Source organism: Chiloscyllium punctatum, chromosome 20 (assembly GCF_047496795.1).
Source record: "Chiloscyllium punctatum isolate Juve2018m chromosome 20, sChiPun1.3, whole genome shotgun sequence".
Taxonomy (NCBI): Eukaryota; Metazoa; Chordata; class Chondrichthyes; order Orectolobiformes; family Hemiscylliidae; genus Chiloscyllium; species Chiloscyllium punctatum.
This window is the reverse complement of record NC_092758.1, coordinates 79,141,983-79,163,715: the sequence shown is the minus strand read 5'-3', so window position 1 is coordinate 79,163,715 and position 21,733 is coordinate 79,141,983. Positions and strand designations below refer to the sequence as shown.

The following is a 21,733-nucleotide window of genomic DNA, read 5'->3' as shown; positions in this document are numbered from 1 at the left end:
ACATAATAATGCTCATTTCCCAATTAGGTTATGAAAGGTTTGTTTTTGATGGGAGGGGGTGTGATGACAGGTCTGTTCTTATAAGGAATTACATAGTTGAGAGGCTTGAAGTGTTTGAATTGTCTTTCATGAATGGGATACTCTTCTCAAAAATAACAGATGTAATAGATATTTAAATCTTCATTTCATTTTATCTTAACGTAGCTACTGAAATCTGCCCATGGTGCAAACCTCATAAGTAGGCATGGAGGATCTAAGAGTGGTGGAGGGCCATGCCCTGGCATTAAGTTGATATGGGATCCACGAGGAGATATGGGGTGTTGATAAGCAGGAGTTGCAATGAAGTTGGCAAAGGGCTCGACCAAGGGCCACAGGGATCTGGCATACATCAGTTAGCAAAGAAAACAGGTGCAGGGGTTGATGGAGCATGAGGAGTGAGGGCTCAAGAGTCAATATTTAACAAGGCAACTAGTACAAAGTCCCATTGAACAAAGGAGAGTCTTAATAAACAGACACCTTAGCAGTGGGCACCTCTGATCCCCATCTGGGGAGAACAGCCTGTCTGCATCTTGCACTAAGTTCCCAGAACGAAGATTGGGTCTGCCCTTCCCTTCCCTCCTGCCAAGGTGGGTGCAGTGAGCTGGAGCCTGTCCCAACCCAGGCTAATCACCTTGGGAGGGAAAACGTGGAGTTCTGGCTTAGGAGGTGGTGTTGGGGGGCGGGGGGGGGGGGGGGGGGGTGAGGTGGGGGCACACGGGGACATTACCACCAATACCCACCACTGACTTCTTGTTAAAAAAAAAGCATCCCCCCCAAAAAGAACAAATAGTTAGGTCTAAAGAAATGTTCTCTCCTAGGGATGTATCCATTCCCCTGCTTTTATCAGGCAATGCTATTTAACTACATGATCAATGAACCGTTTTTAATGTGGCCTTTCTCACACTCACCCATGGTGGAATCATTCATCTAGTGAGTCAGCTAACAGTTGGCAGAAGTGGAAGGAAAACGACTGTCACAACTGAATAGCCAGAGAATCTCAGATTCTTGAGCATTACACCCAGGAGGAGTCAGGCTTAATCTCTCAATTTCTGCTGCAGTAAGCAAGCCGTGGCCTCATTTGTTTGTTAAACAGACTGTGTCATCTTGTTATGGAGGCAAGGAAGTGAGTGAGCAGTGTGGAACCAGCTAAGCTATTACCAGCAGCAAAAGCTCCATCCAAGTGCACCCCACACAGATCCAGCTACAAGCTTTCGGTATTTTTCAGCTATTCCATGGCAAGTTTATACATTGTGACTTTCATATTGAACGCTTCAAACATTTCTTTTTAAAATGCCTGCTTAATATTAATATGTGAAATAGTTCAGGAAGAAATGGGGAAGAGAGGCATGAGAGGCAGTAATGACCAGTTGAACTGCGAGCAAAAGAAATTTGGAGCAGCCCCTAAAATAAAAAGTTAGATATGGAGAAAACATAAGTGTTCATCATTAGGATTAAAGATATAATTTATTGTAAGATAACATCCAGTTTCTTTAATTTCTCTGTACCATACTTTTTCAGCGTACTATTTAAACATATTTGTGGACATTCATGCCTTTTATTATACGACCCAGTCGGAATAAATAGGCTCATGTCTCTTAAAGGACTGAAATGTCAAAGGGGCACCATCCCACAAGGACTGCGGTGACACTTGGAGAAGGTCTGAAACCTCCCCCCACCCCCACCCAGTGATGCTCACATCCCAAGAATGAATTTCAAAACATACTGTGACTCATTCTAATCCACACTGTACAGCTGCATGACTCTATTTAAGACCAGCAGCTAATGTAAGCTAGACACAAAAAACAGTGTCGGTTTACAGCCAGAAGATAGAGTAGAAGGAGGGGGAAAGCACTACCTATCATTTCCACCTTACCCCCCTCCCCATACTCTATCTCCTGCATATAAACCAACATTTTCCCATCTCCCACCAGTTCAGAAGGGTCACTGGACCCAAATGTTAACATTGATTTCTCCTCACAGATACTGCCAGACCTGCTGAGCATTTCTAGCAACTCCTGTTTTGTTTCTGATTTCTAGCATCCTCAGTTCTTTCGGTTTTTATCTAATGTAAGCTATTTATAGTCTGTAGAATCTTGTCTCAGATCAGTTGATAGTATTTGATGTAAGTTGACTCCCACTGAATCCAGATTCTGGGATGAAGACAATCTCCTTCCTACAGGGTTTGCTGTAGCTTAGGTACAGCACTGCTGACTCTGGTCACTGAGTAAATACCAACTCAAAGAGTATCAGCACCTGAAGTTGACTCTCTGTCAAATCAATTCAAAATATGATCTGCATTGCTACACAGTGATAGCATCATGTACAGTTGGTTGAACAGTGATGTCACTGCGTACAAGTGTCCCTGGGCTTCTGAACATCCAGGTTGAGGCTCAAATGTCACCAATCATAGAACATTAATATGAATCTTCATACAAACATCTATCTGCATGGATTTCCACAGAAACAGAGAGTGCAAAAAAGAGAGAGAGCATGTGAGAGTGAGAGAGTGAGTGAGTGAGAGAGAGCACAAGAGCAAGAGATGGAAAAGCCATCACTCTGTCCTTACTCCCACACAAAGGAATCGGTGTTCCACTCATCCTCCTGTAACACTGATGGTATCCAGATGTGAAAGGGCACTTGCAGGAACAATATGTCGAGTGATAATAAGAGGTTGCTCCAGTTAAGACACTATTTCTATTCCAAACACCCTTGAGGTAAATGATCAGCCATGATCCACATTTGATCCTACATTCCCAGCCTCCTGGGAGCATATGCACACTTTTTCAAAGTACCATGAACACTGAATTAAAGAACTGCATGGTCACAATCTGTTGAGTTGTTGTGTTGGTTCTGTGTGGATGCTGTTCTGTGTCTGTGCTAGGGGTGTTGGGCAAAATATGGCATAGTCTATCTCCAACACAAATCCAATTCAAACTCGTAGCTTTCAAGTGCAGTTTGACTGGTACAGTCAGATCCTGAAATAACTGGTGCATGAAATCACATCTAGAAATAGCAGTGCGCCACCTGCCACACCTTCCCAATCTGGAAGACAAGCATACAGGAATAAACAGTCCTACATATCATCAAAAGCTGGTGCAACCTGGGTTTGGTCTAGAATTTGATCCACACACACTGATGACCAGCACAATCTTTGGCGCTGGCAGCTGTCCAAGATATTGCTGACTTTGTTCTTGGCCTGTGGGCACTGCTGGCAAGATCCACATTTGTTGCCTATCCCCAACTGCTCTTGAACTAAGCAGCTTGGAGCTGGCCATTTCAGAAGGTGATTACGAATGAATCACATGTAGGCCAGACCAGATAAGGACGGCAGATTTCCTTCCCTTAAGAATGGGATTTTGCAACATAGAGACATAGGAAAATAGGTGCAGAAGTGGGCTGTTTGACCCTTTGAGCCTGCTCTGCCATTCAATGTGATCATGGTTGAACATCCAGTTCAGTATCTTGGTCCTGCTTTCTCCCATTCCCCTTGATTCTCTTAGACTGAAGAACTATATCTACCTTCTTCTTAAAAATATTCAATGTTTTGGCTTCAATTGCTTTCTGTGGCAGAGATATTCCACAGGCTCACCATTTTCAGGGTGAAGACATTTATCCTTACCTTGAATGGCCTCTCCTGTATCATTAGATGTTTATAAGATGATCAGAGGAATAGATAGAGTAGACAGTCAGAAACTTTTTCCCCGGGTACATCAGAGTGTTACAAGGGGACATAAATTTAAGGTGAAGGGTGGAAGGTATAGGGGGAGATGTCAGGGGTGGGTTCTTTACCCAGAGAGTGGTGGGGGCATGGAATGCGCTGCCCGTGGGAGTGGTAGAGTCAGAACATTGGCGACCTTTAAGCGGCATTTGGATAGGTACATGGATGGGTGCTTAATCTAGGTTAGAAGTTCGGCACAACATCGTGGGCCGAAGGGCCTGTTCTGTGCTGTATTGTTCTATGTTCTATGTTCCATTAGACTGTGACCTGGTTCTGGATTCCCAGTCATTGGAAAGATGCTTCCTGCTTTTAGTTTACCCTGTCTAACTGAATTTACAGGTTTCTATGAGATCTTCCCTCATTCTTCCAAACTGCAGTGAATTTCCAGTTTCTCTTCATAAGTCAGCCCTACCATCCCAGGAATCAGTCTGGTAAACCTTCATTGCACTCCCTCCATAGCCAGATATCCTTCCTCAGATAAGGAGGCCAAAACTGCACACAATACTCCAGGTGTGTTCTCATCACGGTCCAGTACAATCTCAGCAAGTCATTACTGCTCCTGAACACAAATCCTCTCGCTACAAAGGCCTTACATACCATTTGCCTTTTTCACTGCCTGCTGCACCTGCATGCTTATCTTCAGCAACTGGTGTCCAAGGACACCCAGGTCTCATTGCACAGCCCCCACCTTTTCCAATCCATTGATAATAATCTGCCTGCCTGTTTTTGCTCCTGAAGTGAATAATCCAACATTTAGTCACATTATACATTATTTGCCACACATTTGCTCACTCACTTAACTTGTCCAATCAATTATCCAGTCAATGATTGTTGGTATGATCACTACTCCTGATACTAGCTTTACATTCAATTAATAAATCTGGAATATGACTTCCACCAGTGAATATAGTAGATTAGATTGAGTGAAGTGCAAGTAAATCATTGCCTTAGCTGAGAGGTGTGTCTGGGGCCTCTGACAGTGAAGAAGGAGTAGGTAAATGGGCAGATGTCACACCCATGATGCATGGGAAGGTGCTGTGGACAAGTGAGGTAGTGATGAGAAATGGAGGAGGAGTGGACCATGCTCTCCGGAAGGGAACGATCCCTGAAGAAGGCTGACAAGGGAAACGAGGGGAATATTTGTCCAGTCGTGGCATTCTGTTGCAGATGATGGAAATGGTGACTTGCAATCCTTTAGCTTTGGAGGCTGGAGGAATAGTGAGGACCAGGGAGACACTATTGCTGTTGTGGGAGGGAACAGAAGGGATGAAGGCAGAAGGACAAGAAGTGAGTTGACATCAGCTCAGGGCCCTGAACATCAGGTTAGTGGAGAAGCCTTGGTTTAGGAAAAAGGTGGACATTTCTGATGCCCTCATACAGAAGGTGCCATCATAAAGATGGAGAAAGAGAATGGGCTGAAGTCCTTACAGGAAAGCAGGGTGAGGATGTATAGTCCAGGTACTGTGGGAGTTGGTGGGTTTGTAAGGGCTCTAGGACCTAGGAAAAGAAAGAGATGTCGTGGAAGGAAAGGGAGGAGTCAGAGATGCAGTAGCTAAAGGTGAGAACAGGTGGAAAGTGGAAGCAAAATTGATAAACTTTCCCAATTCTGGGTGAGAGAGTACTGATTAAGTCATTGATGTACCAGAGAAAGAGCTATGGATTGGGATCTGAGTAGGACTGGAACAAGAAATGTTCCATGCATCCCTCAAAGAGACAGGCGTAACTGGGACCCACATGAGAACCTATAGCCACCAACACGCCAAACCCATGTTCACCATAACACTACTTTTTCCAATTGCTATCAGTTCTGAAGAGTTGCTGGACTTAAAATGTTAACTCTGCTTTCTTCTCACAGAGGCTGCCAGACCTGTTGAGTTTCTCCAGGAATTTCTGCTTTCATTTCAGAACTCCAGCATCCATAGTTCTTTGTTTTATGTAATACCCAGATTAATTAGCTCGGGTGACTGGATACTTCCACAATGGCACCATTGTGCCTATGCTCTGTAGCTGCACATATGCAGTGAATGCTTCCCCAAGAGTATAAGCATCATCAAGTCCAGTGTCTATGGGCCCTTTCCCAAACTTTCTGATATAAAATAATTTTTCTTTCTGTCAATTATTTATCTTCCTGGCTTGAGGCTACGGATTCTTTCCTGGGCCATTGATCCAAAGATACCAGAAGCCCTGCACTTCAGAATTGAGATGGTTGGGATCCATCCATTCAATGCAGACCAGGGACCGAAACTGGGGCCTTATGTGTGTGGCACCTGCTGTATTATATAGCACCTTTGCAATGCAGTGACCGTCTGGTTATTTCCTGACTTGCATTACATAGTACTACAATTTATAGAACCTTTGTGAGAACTGAATCAGTTTTGTGTTTGTGATATAGGTACCTACATATGGAAGTGTGTGTATATGTGCTTCATCAAATCCCCAAAAACTACAATGCAATGAACAACTAGACAACATAGAAAATAAGAGCAGGAGTCAGACATTTGATCCTTTGAGCCTATTTTGGTGATGTTGGTTGAGGGATATGTGTTAACCAGGGCAATTCTTCTGTTCTTCTTGAAACAGTGACATCATTTTGGCTCAGAGTTTGCAGTGGGAGAGACTGTTGACAATAGACAATTGGCGCGGGAGTAGGCCCTTCGGTCCTTCAAGCCAGCACCACCATTCATTATGATCATGGCTGATCATCCACAATCAGTACCCTGTTCCTGCCTTATCCCCATAACCCTTGATTCCACTATCTCTAAGAGCTCTATCCATCTATTTCTTGAAAGTATCCAGAGACTTGGCCTCCACTGCCTTCTGAGCCAGAGCATTCTATATATTCACGATTCTCTGGGTGACAATGAACTGTGTTTACTGTCACTACCACTTTGTAACTGACTGTGACTGTAACTTCAGCATGTTGGCCATGTGCAGATGAATGTGGAAATCCTGATGGTGTAATCTGTCACTTGTGATTGGACTTGGGCTGTGCTGTGGACACCTCCCACAATCGCCCACCCTCCATCCCACAAAAAAAACACTCTTCACCCAACCCAAGCTCCCCATCTACTCCCACCTCTAGAACTGCAGACCCCCAAATCAGCAAGAATTTGAACTTTCCCATTCCCATGTCATTGTCAGAAACCATGTAAAACATTGCACCTTATTCAATCAGCTTTTTAAAGAAAACATGATCGATAAATTTTAATGAATGGGCCCTGAAAATTTGATCATTACACCCCCTGCGCATATCCCAATCATTAACGTGTTAATTGCAACTTGAAAGAGTAGAGAAAAAAATACAAGGGACAGGAGGATTTGAGTTATAAGGAGAGGCTGGATAGGTTGGGATTTTTTTTCGTGGAGCGTCGGAAACTGAGGGGTGACTTTACACAGATTTATAGAATCATGAGGGGCATAGATAAGGTGAATAGCCAAGGTCTTTTCCCCTGCATAGAGGAATGCAAAACTAGAGCACATGGTTTAAGGTGAGAGGGGAAAGATTTAAAAGAGACCTGAGGGGCAACTTTTTCACACAGAGGGCGGTGCGTGAATGGAATGAGCAGTCACAGGAATTGGTAGAAGCAGGTATGATTGCAACATTTAAAAGACCTGTTTGGACAGGTACATGAATAGGAAAGGTTCAGAGAGTAATGAAACTAGTTCAGTTTAGATTTCCTGGTCAGTATGGACATGTGGGAGCAAAGACCCTATTTCTGTGCTGCATGACTCTATGATTTTACATCACTTCCTTATGTTTCTTGGCTGGGCATCTATGAAGTATTTAATGTGACTGTATGCTTGCACAGTCTAACAAAAGCACTTTAGTTCCATTTTGGGGCTCTCCAGTCAAAATGCTGCAACCAATCCCAGTACCCCAACACATGAAAGAGGAGAAATCCACACACGAGATGACTTAAGGTGCACTGTGCTACCAGTGAACCATTGAGTTACCTTAGGCATATTCATAAAGATTAATCTTAGAGGATGTATCATTTGCTTCCACACATACAGTTTAACTCTGAACACTATACATTGGACACGATGAGTAGAAGAGCAGGAAGAAGTTGAATATCAAAGTTATTCAACTTACAATTGGAGTAAAATACATTTAATCTCCCTGCTTGATCCACTGGTAATCTATGGCACAGTGTACAACTCAATGAGTGACCTTACCCGTAGGGTTGTGATTGTGGAGGGGTCTTTAATTCTACCATCTTCATCCTTCAAGTTGTACCCTTCTGGCCTTTTGTCCCGCTCGCTGATTTTCCAAAGTTTAACAGTCTTATCTATTTCCAAAGAAAAATTAAATAGTTCAGTTAATCCTACTGGAGATTTACTACACACTCCCTGTGAAATTCTGGCACTCTCATTCAGGAGGCAAGTCCACTTCATTCAGATTACAATGCTGGAATTTATAATAATTCTCACAATAATCTCTGCATGAAGTATCACTTTCTCTTTTCCTTCGGTTACATGATGATGGCTTGCAAATCGAGTTGAGTCATGATACATTTTAAACTGCTTTACGTTCATTTGCATTCAAGAATTAAGATGGACTGAAACGTGTAGTCCATCAGCAGTGTGGAACGACATCAGTCACATAAGGGTTCTTGCACTTTGCCACTAATAATGATGCCATCCAATTACTTCCTTCTGTTGCTTCTCCCCTTTTGCCCACCAAACCAATCACATTCAGGCTCCTCAACCCCGGCCCTAAAACCCACCTTCTTGAATTTTCTCCACAGTCTCATTTGATTCATTTTGTCCAAAGGAAGTTTTCAGTGGTCCGTCTCTGCTCTGTGGCCTACACCCTGACAGCACAATCCCTGCACTCAGGAAAATCCTCTGGTAAAACCTGCGTCTGGTACTGGCCAGTACAGGACTAGCAACTAGTATGGAATCTGAGCTGCTAAACAAAAGTATCTGCCTGTTGCAGATGGCTAACATAAAACAGGTAAAACAAATATTATGGTGTGTTGCACAGGCTATATAAAGGGGCAGTTTTTCAGGGACTGTACGAGAGAGCATGGCAGTGAGATGAACTGAATAGCTACTTCAAAATGCTAACAGAAGCATGTTGGGCTCAGTGAATTCAGTCTGTGCTGTAACGTTCTATGATTCTAATTTGGCAACAGGACAGGGACAAGAGGTTGGCTACTTCAATTCCCCATCCCACCATATCAAATGCCCACCACATTAAAAATCTTAGTTCAGGTGACCTTAATCTTTTGCAGCATTGGATGTGAAGAACTGATGAGCCTGTTTTGTTCCCAGAAACGCTGCATAAAACACCAGCCGCTGGAGATCACATGAATTGTTAATACTATGAAAAATGATCTTTATAATGAGGTTTTCCACCTGCCCATTCTGTACAATGCACAGGACAGCCACATGATACAGATGATGATTGGAATGATTTAAAGTAATATATTTTCCAAATATGTCTTGTTAATGAAACATAGAATGCTCACAATTGATTGTTATCAGAGAACAAATTGTGTTAGAATATTTATTAAATATTAACAGGTCTTTGATTCATTACAGCTCCCCCACCCTCGGCACCCCCTCAATCCTTGAATTAACTTTCTCTACCTCATTTCTGTAGTATTAAAAAACAGGGATGCTCTCCAACTCACCTCTCTGCATCCGACACCATCCATTACAGGACAAACAGAAGATCAGCTCTCTGCCATTAATTGTGTATGAGGGCAATTTTGTAGTCAGGAATGCCTCTCTTTTCCTTTCCTCTTGCTCTCTCTTCCAGTGGGAAAATGTGATGCTTTGGTCTCAGAGGGTTGTACCTACCCAGTGACCACTTTGCTATTCCACATGTTACAGTTCCAAGCTACCTGCGCCTACCTTGTGCCACTGCCTCAATTTGGTTTTAATTCCTGGCAAGCAATTCTAAACCCAGTCACAAGTTGTTCTCCCAAATTTACATGCAGAAGTCTGCGTAGTTGATCTCCACTTTCTAGAGACCTTCAGACACATTTGCAGGTCAACATTATTTTTCTCCCCAGTGGGAAATGTGTCTCCAATCACCACATTTAAAAATACAACTAAGTCATAGTGAGGGTTATAAAACTTGTTTCACAGGTTTTTAATTGCCGTAGTATAAACATCTACAGCAAATTTATCAGTAGATAGAAATGGACAGACAGTTTAAAGTATTGCTCAAATTGACTTGAAACACAACTTTCATTTGGAATTTATAGGACAGGGGTTGGACAGCAGAGTTGAGTGCATAACATAGGAAACCCCATGCTTGCGGTGATCTGTTTGAGTTGTTACAAACATTAGAAGGGATTGATATGTGCAGAAGAATGACTCTCTTCGATGGTGAGCATCAAGATAAAAGGGATATGATCTTCAAAACAGAGCTGGGTCGACTGACAGGGAAATTGAAACATGTTTTTTTCCATGCTGTGCATCGTGAAAATGAGGAGGTTTCTTCCCAGGAAAGCTCTGCATGCTAGAGGTCAGTTGAGGTTTTGAAGACTGATATCAAGGGTTGGGTAAGGATATGAAAGGATATGGAGATAAGGCAAGTGAATGGAGTTAAGGGACAGATCAGCAATGGAAGGTACAGCTGACCCGAGGGATTAATATAGCCTTTTCCGGGTCCTAATTTTCTTCAACAGTGGCAGGAATGAAATTAGATGACCAAATAACCTTTACTCTCTTCTCCCATTCTTAGGTCCTCAAGTGAACACTGTTTACTTGAAATGGAACAGATTTACAGTCTTACATTCAAACCTCAGTAGCATCCACCCATGACATACCATTGGTTGAGAGAAGGAAGTAGGCTGCATTCTGTTGGGGTAGCCACCTGATTTTATTTATCTTCTCTTCAATCTCTAGACTCTTCAGGTAGTCAAACTCCGGTTCATGGCTCTGGAAAGTGCTGTAAACATTATATTCTCCTCTGCGATGAGACTGGTTTTTACTCTGGAGCAAACAAGGGGAAAAAGAAACGTAATTCCAGAATTATTTTTCCCCACAACACCACAAAACCGATAGGGATATCTACGGCTATTGCTGGCCTGGCTAATAATCTCTCTTGATACCACAGTGATTTATAGAATACTCCCAGATAATCTTTCAATACTAATCATGGGGAAAGAAGCCACAGGTCATAATGGTAGGGATGCAGAAACGCAGTGCAAAGGGTTTCTCAAAGAGCATTAGTTTATGTAAAGCAGTAATGTGATAGACTCCATAGGCAACCATTGCCAACATCATCATTAAGGGAAGTTATAAAAAAGTGATTTTTGTTTTAAAACAGGATTCATACCCTGATTTAAATATGTTCAGAAACGACCACAGTTTTTTTTTCCCTGAAGGCTGACCCATTATATCAATTGGGTGAGTTGTAGGATGGCAATGCTGAAAAGGCTGCAGAGATCCAGGTTACATCACTACAATCCCAGTTGGCTCAAGTTTCTTTCCCTTGGGGCTTTCCTCTGATACTTTCAGAAGTGTTTTTGAAAAAGAGGTAAGGACTTGGGTTGGAACAGAATGCCACAGAGACTACTGTTCCTGTGGCTGACCACCATCATCGATTCTGGGGTCATGGCTAGGTTCTGAGGAAGGGTCACCGGACTCGAAACGTTAACTGATTTCTCTTCATAGATGCTGCCGGACCTGCTGAACTTTTCCAGCATTTTCTGTATTTGTTTCTGGGATCATGCTGTTTGGTACCCTCACATTCACTCCAGTTTAGAATAATCATCTTCTAATTGTCATCAAAGGGAGACCTCTCCCGAAGCTGTGTTTCCCAAACATTTCCCCAATCGGATTTGTGTAATCACAGGGTGGAAAATAGTGAGTGGGGGATTAAAGCTGCTGGGTTCTCCCTGAAAAAGAGGTGAAGACCTATCTTTTTCCAAGTTGTGGTTGGAACAGTAACTGGGGCTCAGAGGCCAGACGGTACAATTCTACTGACAGATGGAACGAAAAGCACAAATATTTAAACAGGCCTCAGAGCATTAAAAGTAAGTTGGAAGTCTAAGTCTGCAACTGCTGCCTTGAAGTTTGTAACCCCAGCTCCTGCCCCACCAGCCCAAAGGGTCACGACCCATAGTTTGGGAACCCATGACTTAGAGAACAAACTAATGAAGATGAGGGCATTAAGAGCTTTTGAATGCCTCATTCACCAGTTTTATGGCTGTCTTTGATATCATGCACTACACCATTCAGTGCTGAATGCAAAATGCAACAGAGCCTTGTTAAAATTGTATCCAAGGCAACGGCACAGAATATCTTTCCTTTGGGATAATCATGCTCCTGTACCTCATGTTTTAGGGATTGTGCTGTATCATGTGATCTGAACTCAATAACAAACCTTCTCTTCATCCATTCCAGCCCCCACACACCCTTCGAGTTTTACAATGCCAGGACCAGACGAAATCATGAAATATTTCACCAAAAAGGCAATCTTGTTACGTTTACATTTGCACTCAATCCTCATATAAACCCATCTTGTCAAAACTGGAAAGAAAATTAAGGTTGACCTTGAATGGGAATCTCACAATGGGATTGCCTCGAGGGCTGGTCAATATATGGTCCTGACCCTGGAAAATACAGATTTAATTGTCTGTCTGCAGCATTCCAGAATTATCAGCAAGCTGGGATCATTAAGGGGAGGTAGACAGGTGCACCAACAAAATTATTGGCATTTCCAAAGAAGAGCTTTATCCAACTGCAGTATCCATACCTCTAGGTTTAAATCTTTAACCATAGCAGATTGCAACAACTAGACTTAATCTTTAAGAACAGCAGAGGTACAATACCTTCCAAGAAGCAAACTGAAAGCTACTGTTTAGCATTGTCATAGAAAGATAATGCAGCAACAGCCACCCGTACAGCAGCAGCTACCTCTCCAGCAGCAGTAGGTAGGTAATTAAAACGCTTAAAAAGGTAATTATCTTCTCTTTATGGACACATGTGAACGGTTGTCAATGAACCCCACTGTGTTCACTTGCCCCAAGTGGAGGGTTAAGGCTTATTACTTTTGAAGTTGAACTGTTCACTCACAGAAAATGGCAAGGTGGCTTGCTGAGGTGCCATACTGCAGCTTAGCCATGGAGTAGTGAAATGAAACTGTACGTGTTTTATTTTACAGCTAATCCTGTGATACTGATAGCAGCTGCAATGCCTCCCCATCACTCCATTTGCCTGTGGCTCAGCAGCACTTCCCCCTTGCTCTTAGAGTAGGGGCTGTCAGACTCCAGTGAGAGCAGACAACAGTGCCCTACAAACCTTTTGTTTATTCATTCACGGGGTGAGGGCATCGCTGGCTAGGCAGCATTCATTGCCTATCCCTAATTGCCCAGAGGGCAGGTCAGAGTCAACCACATTGCTGTGGCTCTGAAGTCCCATGTAGGCCACACCTGGTAAGGATGGCAGCTTCCTTCCCTGAAGGACATTAGTGATCCAGTTGGGTTTTTCCAACAATCGACAATGAATTCATGATCATCATTCAACTCTTTATTCTGGATTTTTAAAATTGAATTCAAATTCCACCATCTGTCGTGGTGGGACTCAAACATGGATCTCCAGAACATTATCTGGGTCTCTGGATTAACAGTCCAGCAATAATATCACTAGGCCATTACCTCCTCATGGTGGCCACCTGCCACCAGAACCCATCCACTATCTCTGATCAGATGGCTACCTGCAGAAGAAACATGTTAACCAGCTGTTTCCCATTCTTTGAGGCTGCTGGGTATGCATTGGAAATGTGTTCGGCTGGGACGGGGGAAATGTGCTGACTTTGGGTTCTTCATGACCTATAGAGAAAATGTTATTCTTGGCAGGATCAATCATCTAAAAAAGAATCTGTAGTTTTCTGGTACATTTAGTGGTGAGAATTGTTGGTGAATCATTGAGGAGGAATGAATTCAGGAGTGTCATTAGATGATCAAAGAAGAACTCCCTAAGGCTCCTTTGAAGGCAGCCTCCAAACCCATGACCCCTACCATCTAGAAGGACAAGGGCAGCAGGCACATGAGAACACCACTATAAGCCACTCACCCTCCTGACTTGGAAATATTTCACCATTCCTTCACTGTTGCTGGGTCAAAATTCTGGGACTCCATCCCAAATGACATTTTAGTTGTCACTATAGTGCAAGGATTGTAATAGTTTAAGATAGTAGCTCACCAGCATCTTGTCGAGGGCAATTAGGGATGACCAATGAATGCTAGTCAACCTAGGAAAGCCTACATGTCATGAAAGGAATTTTTAAAAAGTACATTTGAAAACCAAGTCAGGGTTCAAGAACAGGGAGGCAGGAAGTGGTGCTTTACAGGGATTAGTGCTGAACCTACCCTTATGGTGAATAAATGTTTTGGAATTAAAAGCACAATTCAATATGTGCAAATTAACATCCAATTGGGTGGTGTGTCCAGGACGATTCTGACAAGATAGGGGAAGATATTAACGTATTTACAGTGTATGAAATGGCAAATAAACTTGAACATAGTTAAGTGAAATGTGGTGCTTTTGGTGGAAGAGTAAGGGAACTAAGTGTCTAAATGAGGTGGGGGAGCAGAAAGGATAATCTGGGGATGCAGATGCATGAATCATTCAGAGTTATGATAACTGAATAAATTATGAAAGAGCAAGAACAGCACTGAGGAACATTTTAGAGATAAGACTGAGAAACAGAGAGGTTATGCTGATCTTTTATATAGCTAGAGCCAGGCATGGGAGTATTGAGATTAGCTTTGATTGACATATAACAAAATGGATTTAGAGCCAATGTAGATAGTGCAATATATTTAGAGGAAGTAAGTCTTGCAATCAGATAACATCTTTTAGATCCCATGAGGGACATCACAAAGTATCTTTTCATACAAATAGTGGTGAAAACATGAACCCTCTTGCTCTGAGAAGGCTGTGGATCAATTAGGATATCAAGGTACCTGTAAATGGATCGAGGGCTGGAATACAGTTACGACAAGATCAGCCTTGATTACATGAACAGTCAGATAGGTTCTGAGTGGCCTACTCCTGATCTTTACTAAGTACATTATTACCATTTTTCAATCACAGTATAGACATGTACTATTCATCATCAAAGCTTTGTGGTAGCAGAACTTCAGCAATAGCCCAGCTATGGAAGGTATTGAACTCTGGAGACACATGTTCCCATATCCCAGCATAACTAATGTAATCCCACAGCTCTCTCGCCAAGCCTCAGTTTCCTCATTAACAATAATATATTTCCAGGCCGCCATCAAACCTGCTCCACCTGGACTCAGCACTACAAAACAAACATGAAATGTGTTGGCTCTGAGCTAGCAGGATTCCCACTCACATTCACCATTTGAGGGCATGCCCTGAAATAGTGTGACCTGGACAAGTTTGAACAGCAGTGTTTCGATCAACAGCCCGTTGACACACTCTGTCTAGTTCAGTAGCTGGCTACTCTCACATCTGTATCAGGAGGTTGTGGGTTAAAATCCCACACTAAAGATGGAGGTGCACAACCAAGGCTGACACTGAGGTGCTCAAAGCACAGATGGAGCATCAGAGATGCTGCATTATAGATGTGACATTAAACTATAATTTTGTCTGCCTTCTTAGGTGAATTCAGTGAAGAGCAGCAGGGGAGTACTCCTCTGGCCAATATTTATTCTTCAACCAACAACTTGTAAACAGGTTGCCTGGTCATTAGCACATTTCTGTTTGTAGGATCTTCCCATACCCCATAAATTGGCACAGTATGTCACTAGCTGTAAAGAACTCTGGCATATCCTGAAGCCATGAACAGTGCTACAAAAACACAAGTTCTTTCTATAGTCTTGCAAGTTGAAGAACAGTTGCTTGAGGTGCTGGTGTTCAAAGCACTTTAGCTCAGCACGAAGGGAGAAACAAGATTAAACTTGTACGAGCAGGTGCAGTTAACAGTGGGACCAGTAATCAGTTTCCTGTCTTTATTAGTCTACTCAACCCTCTTGACAATAGCCACAATTTGAAAGCTTGCAGAAACACACCATTAGTTCCTCTCTACGGGAGAGCTATGTTATGTGATTTAATTTCGATTTTTTCGATACTGACTTCGACACTGCTGTTTACTGGTTAGAGAATGCAACTCCAGGACAATGATTAGTGTGGGTTGTGAGCTGATTGATAGTGACACAAGTGCCTAAGGCTTTTTTTTCCTGATTCGAGCATTGGCAGTTGGGAAATCAGTGAATACAAGTCAAAAACTGAGGGTGGATACTGTCAGGTTTCACAAGACAAATAACAAATACACCTGTGGGCCTGGTTTCAACCAACAGCACTCATTCATTTCCTTGGGGCCTTAATGCTAAGATCTTATTGTAGCCAATCCAAACTTGCTCCTCAGCTCCCTGTGGTTCACTGGGCAAATACATGCCCTACTACTGAACAAAAATGTCTCAATCTATGATCCTAGCTGTGTTCAATGCCCAGACATGGACAGGGAAAAGCACATGGTCTCAGTTGCTGATCATTATCCAGTGATCTCCACTGGTATCTCAATGCCATATTCCTGCCTCTCCCTCCCCATAACTCTTGATGCTTTTAAGATCTAAAAATTTATCTCTCTTTCTTGAATATATTCAGTGACATGACCTTCACAGCACTCTGTGGTAGAGAATTCTATAGATTCACAGTCCTCTGAACGAAGAAGGCATTTCATCTCAGTCCTAATAAGGTCTTCCCTGTATCCTGTAATAGGGTTGGGGTTAATGCCCTTTGTTCTAGACTCCCCACCCAGGGAAAACACCCTCCCTGCTTCAAAACTGTCCAACTCTGTTACAATTTCAGGTGTTTCAATCAGGTCAGAATCTGGAAACCTCACTTCTCTAACACTTTCTCACTCTGCCTTCTGACGTCTGCACTTTGAATAAAAATCGTACCCACTTCACGCGCATCTCCAAGTCAGAGACTGATTCCAGGGTCCAGGAAGTGGTGGAGGCTGGTACAATTGCAATATTTGTGGGCAGCACAGTGGTTAGCACTGCTGGCTCACAGCGCCAGAGACCCGGGTTCAATTCCTGCCTCAGGCGACTCTCTGTGTGGAGTTTGCACATTCTCTCCGTGTCTGCGCGGGTTTCCTCTGGGTGCTCCAGTTTCCTCCCACAATCCAAAAATGTGCAGGTTAGGTGAATTGGCTATGCTAAATTGCCCGTAGTGTTAGATGAAGGGGTAAATATAGGGGAATGGGTCTGGGTGGGTTACGCTTCGGCGAGTCAGTGTGGACTTGTTGGGCTGAAGGGCCTGTTTCCACAATGTAAGTAATCTAATCTAATCTAATTGCTCCCCCTCTATTGTCTTGCTGCCAGCTTTCCATGAAGTCACTTCCACGATGAGCTCTGGGAACACTGAATGGGGTGGAGGGAGTATGCTTGTGGTTGTGGAACCAGGCTGAAGGCTAATCTGGAGCAAACGTTTTGGGCCTGTTGCTGTTCTGTCACTGTCATTTGGTGCAAATCCTGGAACTCCCGACCTAACAGTATCATGGGGGCCCCTTGCACCACATAGACTTCACCAGGTTCACATAACCCCCAACATCTCATGTGCAACTGGGGATGAGCAATAAAGTCCAACTCCTACTCTAAGAACGTTTGGTATGCTTTCCTTTATCGGTCAGATTATGGAGTACAGGAGCTGGGAGGTCATGTTGCGGCTGTACTGGACATTGGTTAGGCCACTATTAGAATATTGCATGCAATTCTGGTCTCCTTCCTATAGGAAAGATGTTGTGAAACGTGAAGGGGTTCAGAAAAGATTTACAAGGATGTTGCCAGGGTTGGAGGATTTGAGCAAGAGGGGAGAGGCTGAACAGGCTGGGGCTGTTGCCCCTGGAGTGTCGAAGGCTGGGGGATGAGCGTATAGATGTTTACAAACTCATGAGGGCATGGATAGGATAAATAGACAAAGTCATTTCCCTGGGGTCAGGGAGTCCAGAACTAGAGGACATAGGCTTAGGGTGAGAGGGGAAAAATATAAAAGAGACCTAAGGGGCAACGCTTTCAAGCAGAGGGTGGTATGTGTATGGAATGAGCTGCCAGAGGAAGTGGTGGAGGCTGGTACAATTGCAACATTGCTGGCAGGTGGGACTAGATTGGGTTGGGATATCTGGTCAGCATGGACGGGTTGGACCAAAGGGTCTGTTTCCATTCTCTACATCTCTATGACTCTATGAGTATTAAGAAAGAAAAGGCAATAGCTTTTACTAATGTGCCGCTGAATCTTTGGCCTGAGGGGCTTTGGTCCTATGATTCAAATCAATTCAGAAGGAAAAATTCAAGACGTGCCACAGTGCTTCATAACAGATTGGTACAACTTACTTTAATCCACTTTAACTTGAGGTGCAAAGTGTACTGTACATAAAACAGTGCCTAATACCATTGGGGACACAATCTTCAGTGAAGTTTTGAGTTGCATCAAGCATTCAAGAAAGATGTCAATTTACAAGGATCATCTTCCATATGATAGAATTACAGAAAACACATTGCTGAGCTCAACGATGTTTAAGCTGCACATTAGACTCTTCCCACCCTTTCAATATATTCCACCATTCCCTCATGTACTCATCTAACCTCTCCTCAAATCTTTTTATGCCATTTTAACAAAAGCGTTTAGAGAACACTCAACACCTTTGCTTCAATTACTTTGCGTGGTCTGCATTCTAACCACTTTCCAGGAAACAAAGTTTCTCTAGAATTCCTAATTGGGTTTATTAATAAGCAATTATTTGTTTTAAGACCCCTATGTTTGATTACAATGGGTGACTAAAATTGGTGCGCTGTCTGCTTGTAAGTCTCATGGTCTTGTGTTTACCCAGGACCCTTGTATTGATTCCATTCACCTCAAAGATTTCTAGTGGTCGTGACTTTGTCAATCTAACTATCTTCTGGGTAAAGAGGTTCTTTCGAATTCACTTTTAAATTCTTTCGAATGATTGCAGACTGTCTTTCGCTTTGATTTCCAATCTGAGCAAGACCACTGCAGGTCTGGATGGGATCCACTAACAGAGCACATGCTCAAACATAAAGCTGACCTGTAGGACTACACTAAACTACACTCAAGTGAAACAGGCCAATCTAGCTCACTGCTATGGAAGCTGGCAAAACAAGAGGAAAGAACCTGCAGTTTGACACTGTCTTTCACAATCCCTTCCGAAGTGTTTTTTAAAACATGTACATATCATAGATTTGGGCCAGCATTTATTGCCCTCACCAACTGCCCTTGAATTTTACACAAATTAAGCATTCTTTGAATTGCTGTATTGCAGGAAAGATACACTTACCTAATAGTTTTAGGGTAATAAAACATCTTAAATCCCTACACAGGAATATTATAACCAAACAAGCTTCAAAGGCAAGCCACATAGGAAAATTTAGGACAAATGACTGAGGGTTTGGTCAAAGCAGTAGGTTTTATGAAGCATCTTAAGGAAGGAGAAGTTTGTGAAGGGAATTCAAGAGCTTAGGACATGAGGGTGCAGTGAATGGTGGAATAAATTGAAAGGGAGTGATGAAGGAGGGTAGAGTCTAATGTGCAGCTTAAACGCCATTGAGCTCAGCAATATGTTTTCTTTACTATACACTCAAAGTAATTCTACCCTAGCAGCTGAAGGAATGACCACAAATGCCAGAGTAATTAAAAGCAGGGATGCTTAATAGGTCACAATCATCAGATAAACACAGGTAGGGTCGTAGAGGAAATCAGAGATGGGGAAGAGTACAAACCCATGGTGGAATTTGAAAACAAGGATGAGATTTGGAAAATTGAGCCAAAGAAGGTCAATGAGCAGAGAAGTTATTGGTGCAAGTGAGCATGAGTAGCACAGTTTTACATAAACTTAAATGTTGAGACTGTAAGTCAAAGTAGGTAAACCAAAGGTACACTGGAATAGTAAAGTGCGAATGAGATTTTCAACAGTAGGGGAACAGAAATAAACGGAGAGAGATGTCGTCAGAAACTCATCTTGCAAACAAAAATGAGGTGACAAGTGGTCTGCTGTAGCTTCAAAACATTTCCAGGGAATGAGAGTGAGCGAGCCAGTAGCTGGGAAGCAGGAGCTGAAGCCTTGGCTTGGACCTCCCACTATTTAACTGGAGGCAGTTTCTGTCATCTAGTACCAGGCACTAGAAAGCAGACTGAAAACTGAGAGACAGTAGACCAGTCAAGAGTGATGGTGATAGTGTGGTGATGGTGGAGGAGAGGGAGAGAGATAGATAGAGCTGGGTTTCACCAACACATACTAGTCCAGTCAGATGACAGGACTGAGGGGCAGCATGCAGCCAAGAAATGGGGGAAGGGTGCAAGGACATATCCTTGTTGGGGCGGGGAGGGTAAAGGTAATAGTGCTGGAGTGGGAAGAGAAGCCATTGCATGTGATTCCTTTGCCAGATGTTGGGAACATCTGAATGGAATGAAGTGCATGTAGGTGGATGACAGTGGAGGAGCATCCAATGGAGGTGGTATGGTCAGTCTTGTTAAAAGTGGCAGACAGGATGGGGGGTGGGGGAGCAGGGGGAAGGGTTTGCTATGGTCACAATCACTCAGGGCAATATTTGTAACTCTGGAAACAATCTGTCAAATTATCCCCAAAGTCTTCCAAACAGTAACATGTTAATGACCACACAATCTAGTGTAAGGTCAGCAACAAATATTGAGCTGGATAGCAAGAGAACTCCTCAGCTCTTCTTAAAAATCATGTTGTGGGATGTTTTAAATTATCTGTGACAGCGGATAGGGCTTTTGAGTTGACACCTCATCTGGAAGATGGTGCCTCCAAGGATGTAGCACTTCCTCAGCACTTCAATGAGATGTCAGTATCTACATTCTGAAAATGAGTCATCCATAACTCAAACTGATTTGGAGATGCCGGTGTTGGACTGGGGTGTACAAAGTTAAAAATCACACAACACCAGGTTATAGTCCAACAGGTTTAATTGGAAGCACACTAGCTTTCGGAGCGACGCTCCTTCACCTGATTTTTAACTTCATAATTCAAACTGTTAATGCTGTTTCTCTCTCCACAGATGTTGCCAGACCTGACGAGTTTCTCCAGCATTCCCTGTCAAGGATGTGGTGCTGGAAAAACACAGCAGGTCAGACAGCATCTAAGGAGCAGGATAATCAACATTTTGGACATAAGCCCTCATTAGGAATGCCCGAAATGGCGATTCTCCTGCTCCTCAGATGCTGCCTGACCTTCTGTGCTTTTCCAGCATCACACTCTTGACTCTGACCTCCAGCATCTGCAGTCCTCACTTCCTCCCTAGCATTCTCTGTGTTTGTTTTGGATTTTCAGAATCTGCAGTGTTTTGTCTTTATATTAGCACCGAGAGATGGTGGCCTCAGCGCCAGGTATGAAATCCAAACCTATCATTTTCTGATGCTTTCTGTACAATGATTTCCAATGATTGGTGAATGGAGGCAGAGATGACAGAAGAAAATCCTGTAAGTAGCAATCATTTCAATGTGTCAGGAAAAAAAACCAGTGAGCACAGTGTGATGGCTGGAAAGGATCTGTCAGCATTGAAAAGAATATTAAGATGCAGCCTCATAAAAGCCTGAGGAATAAAGGTAGCTCGTCAGACAGGGGAATACATTTTCCAAATCACTCCTTAGGAAGCTTTAAAGCTTGATAACTCTGTGGCTTGTGAATCAGCAGGATTCTGGTTAATAGGAACAAAGCAGACATACTAGCTTTTCAGTGTAACTCACCTCCTGCTCTCGCTGAAATATTACAACTCGACCTCCCTTGTCCCCTGTCGCTAACAATTCTCCAGTGTTGTTGAATTCTACTGTAGAAATTATGTCGGCTGGAAAACAAAAGCAAAGGCACAAAATGTAAATTAAGGAATTTTCTTTGCATTTAAACAAACATGACGAGTTCCATTTCTCACTCCAGCACAAAGATTATCAAGTCTTGCTTATTTCCTCATTGTCCCACACTTACTTTCTCTTCATAGCCCAGGT

The 21,733-nt window shown here is 43.0% G+C and overlaps 1 protein-coding gene across 4 annotated transcripts in view; it reads right to left on the bottom strand.

The window, feature by feature from the left end:
- Positions 1-21,733, bottom strand: part of LOC140492212 (serine/threonine-protein phosphatase 2A 55 kDa regulatory subunit B beta isoform) — a 580,700-nt gene that overhangs the window by 58,936 nt on the left and 500,031 nt on the right. For all 4 annotated transcript variants that reach the window (XM_072591099.1, XM_072591101.1, XM_072591102.1 and 1 more), the window contains 3 exons: positions 21,479-21,576; positions 10,543-10,708; positions 7,934-8,046 (listed from right to left, as the gene is read on the bottom strand). In XM_072591099.1, coding sequence (XP_072447200.1) covers positions 7,934-8,046; positions 10,543-10,708; positions 21,479-21,576 — 377 coding nt within the window. The remainder of the gene's footprint in view (positions 1-7,933; positions 8,047-10,542; positions 10,709-21,478; positions 21,577-21,733) is intronic.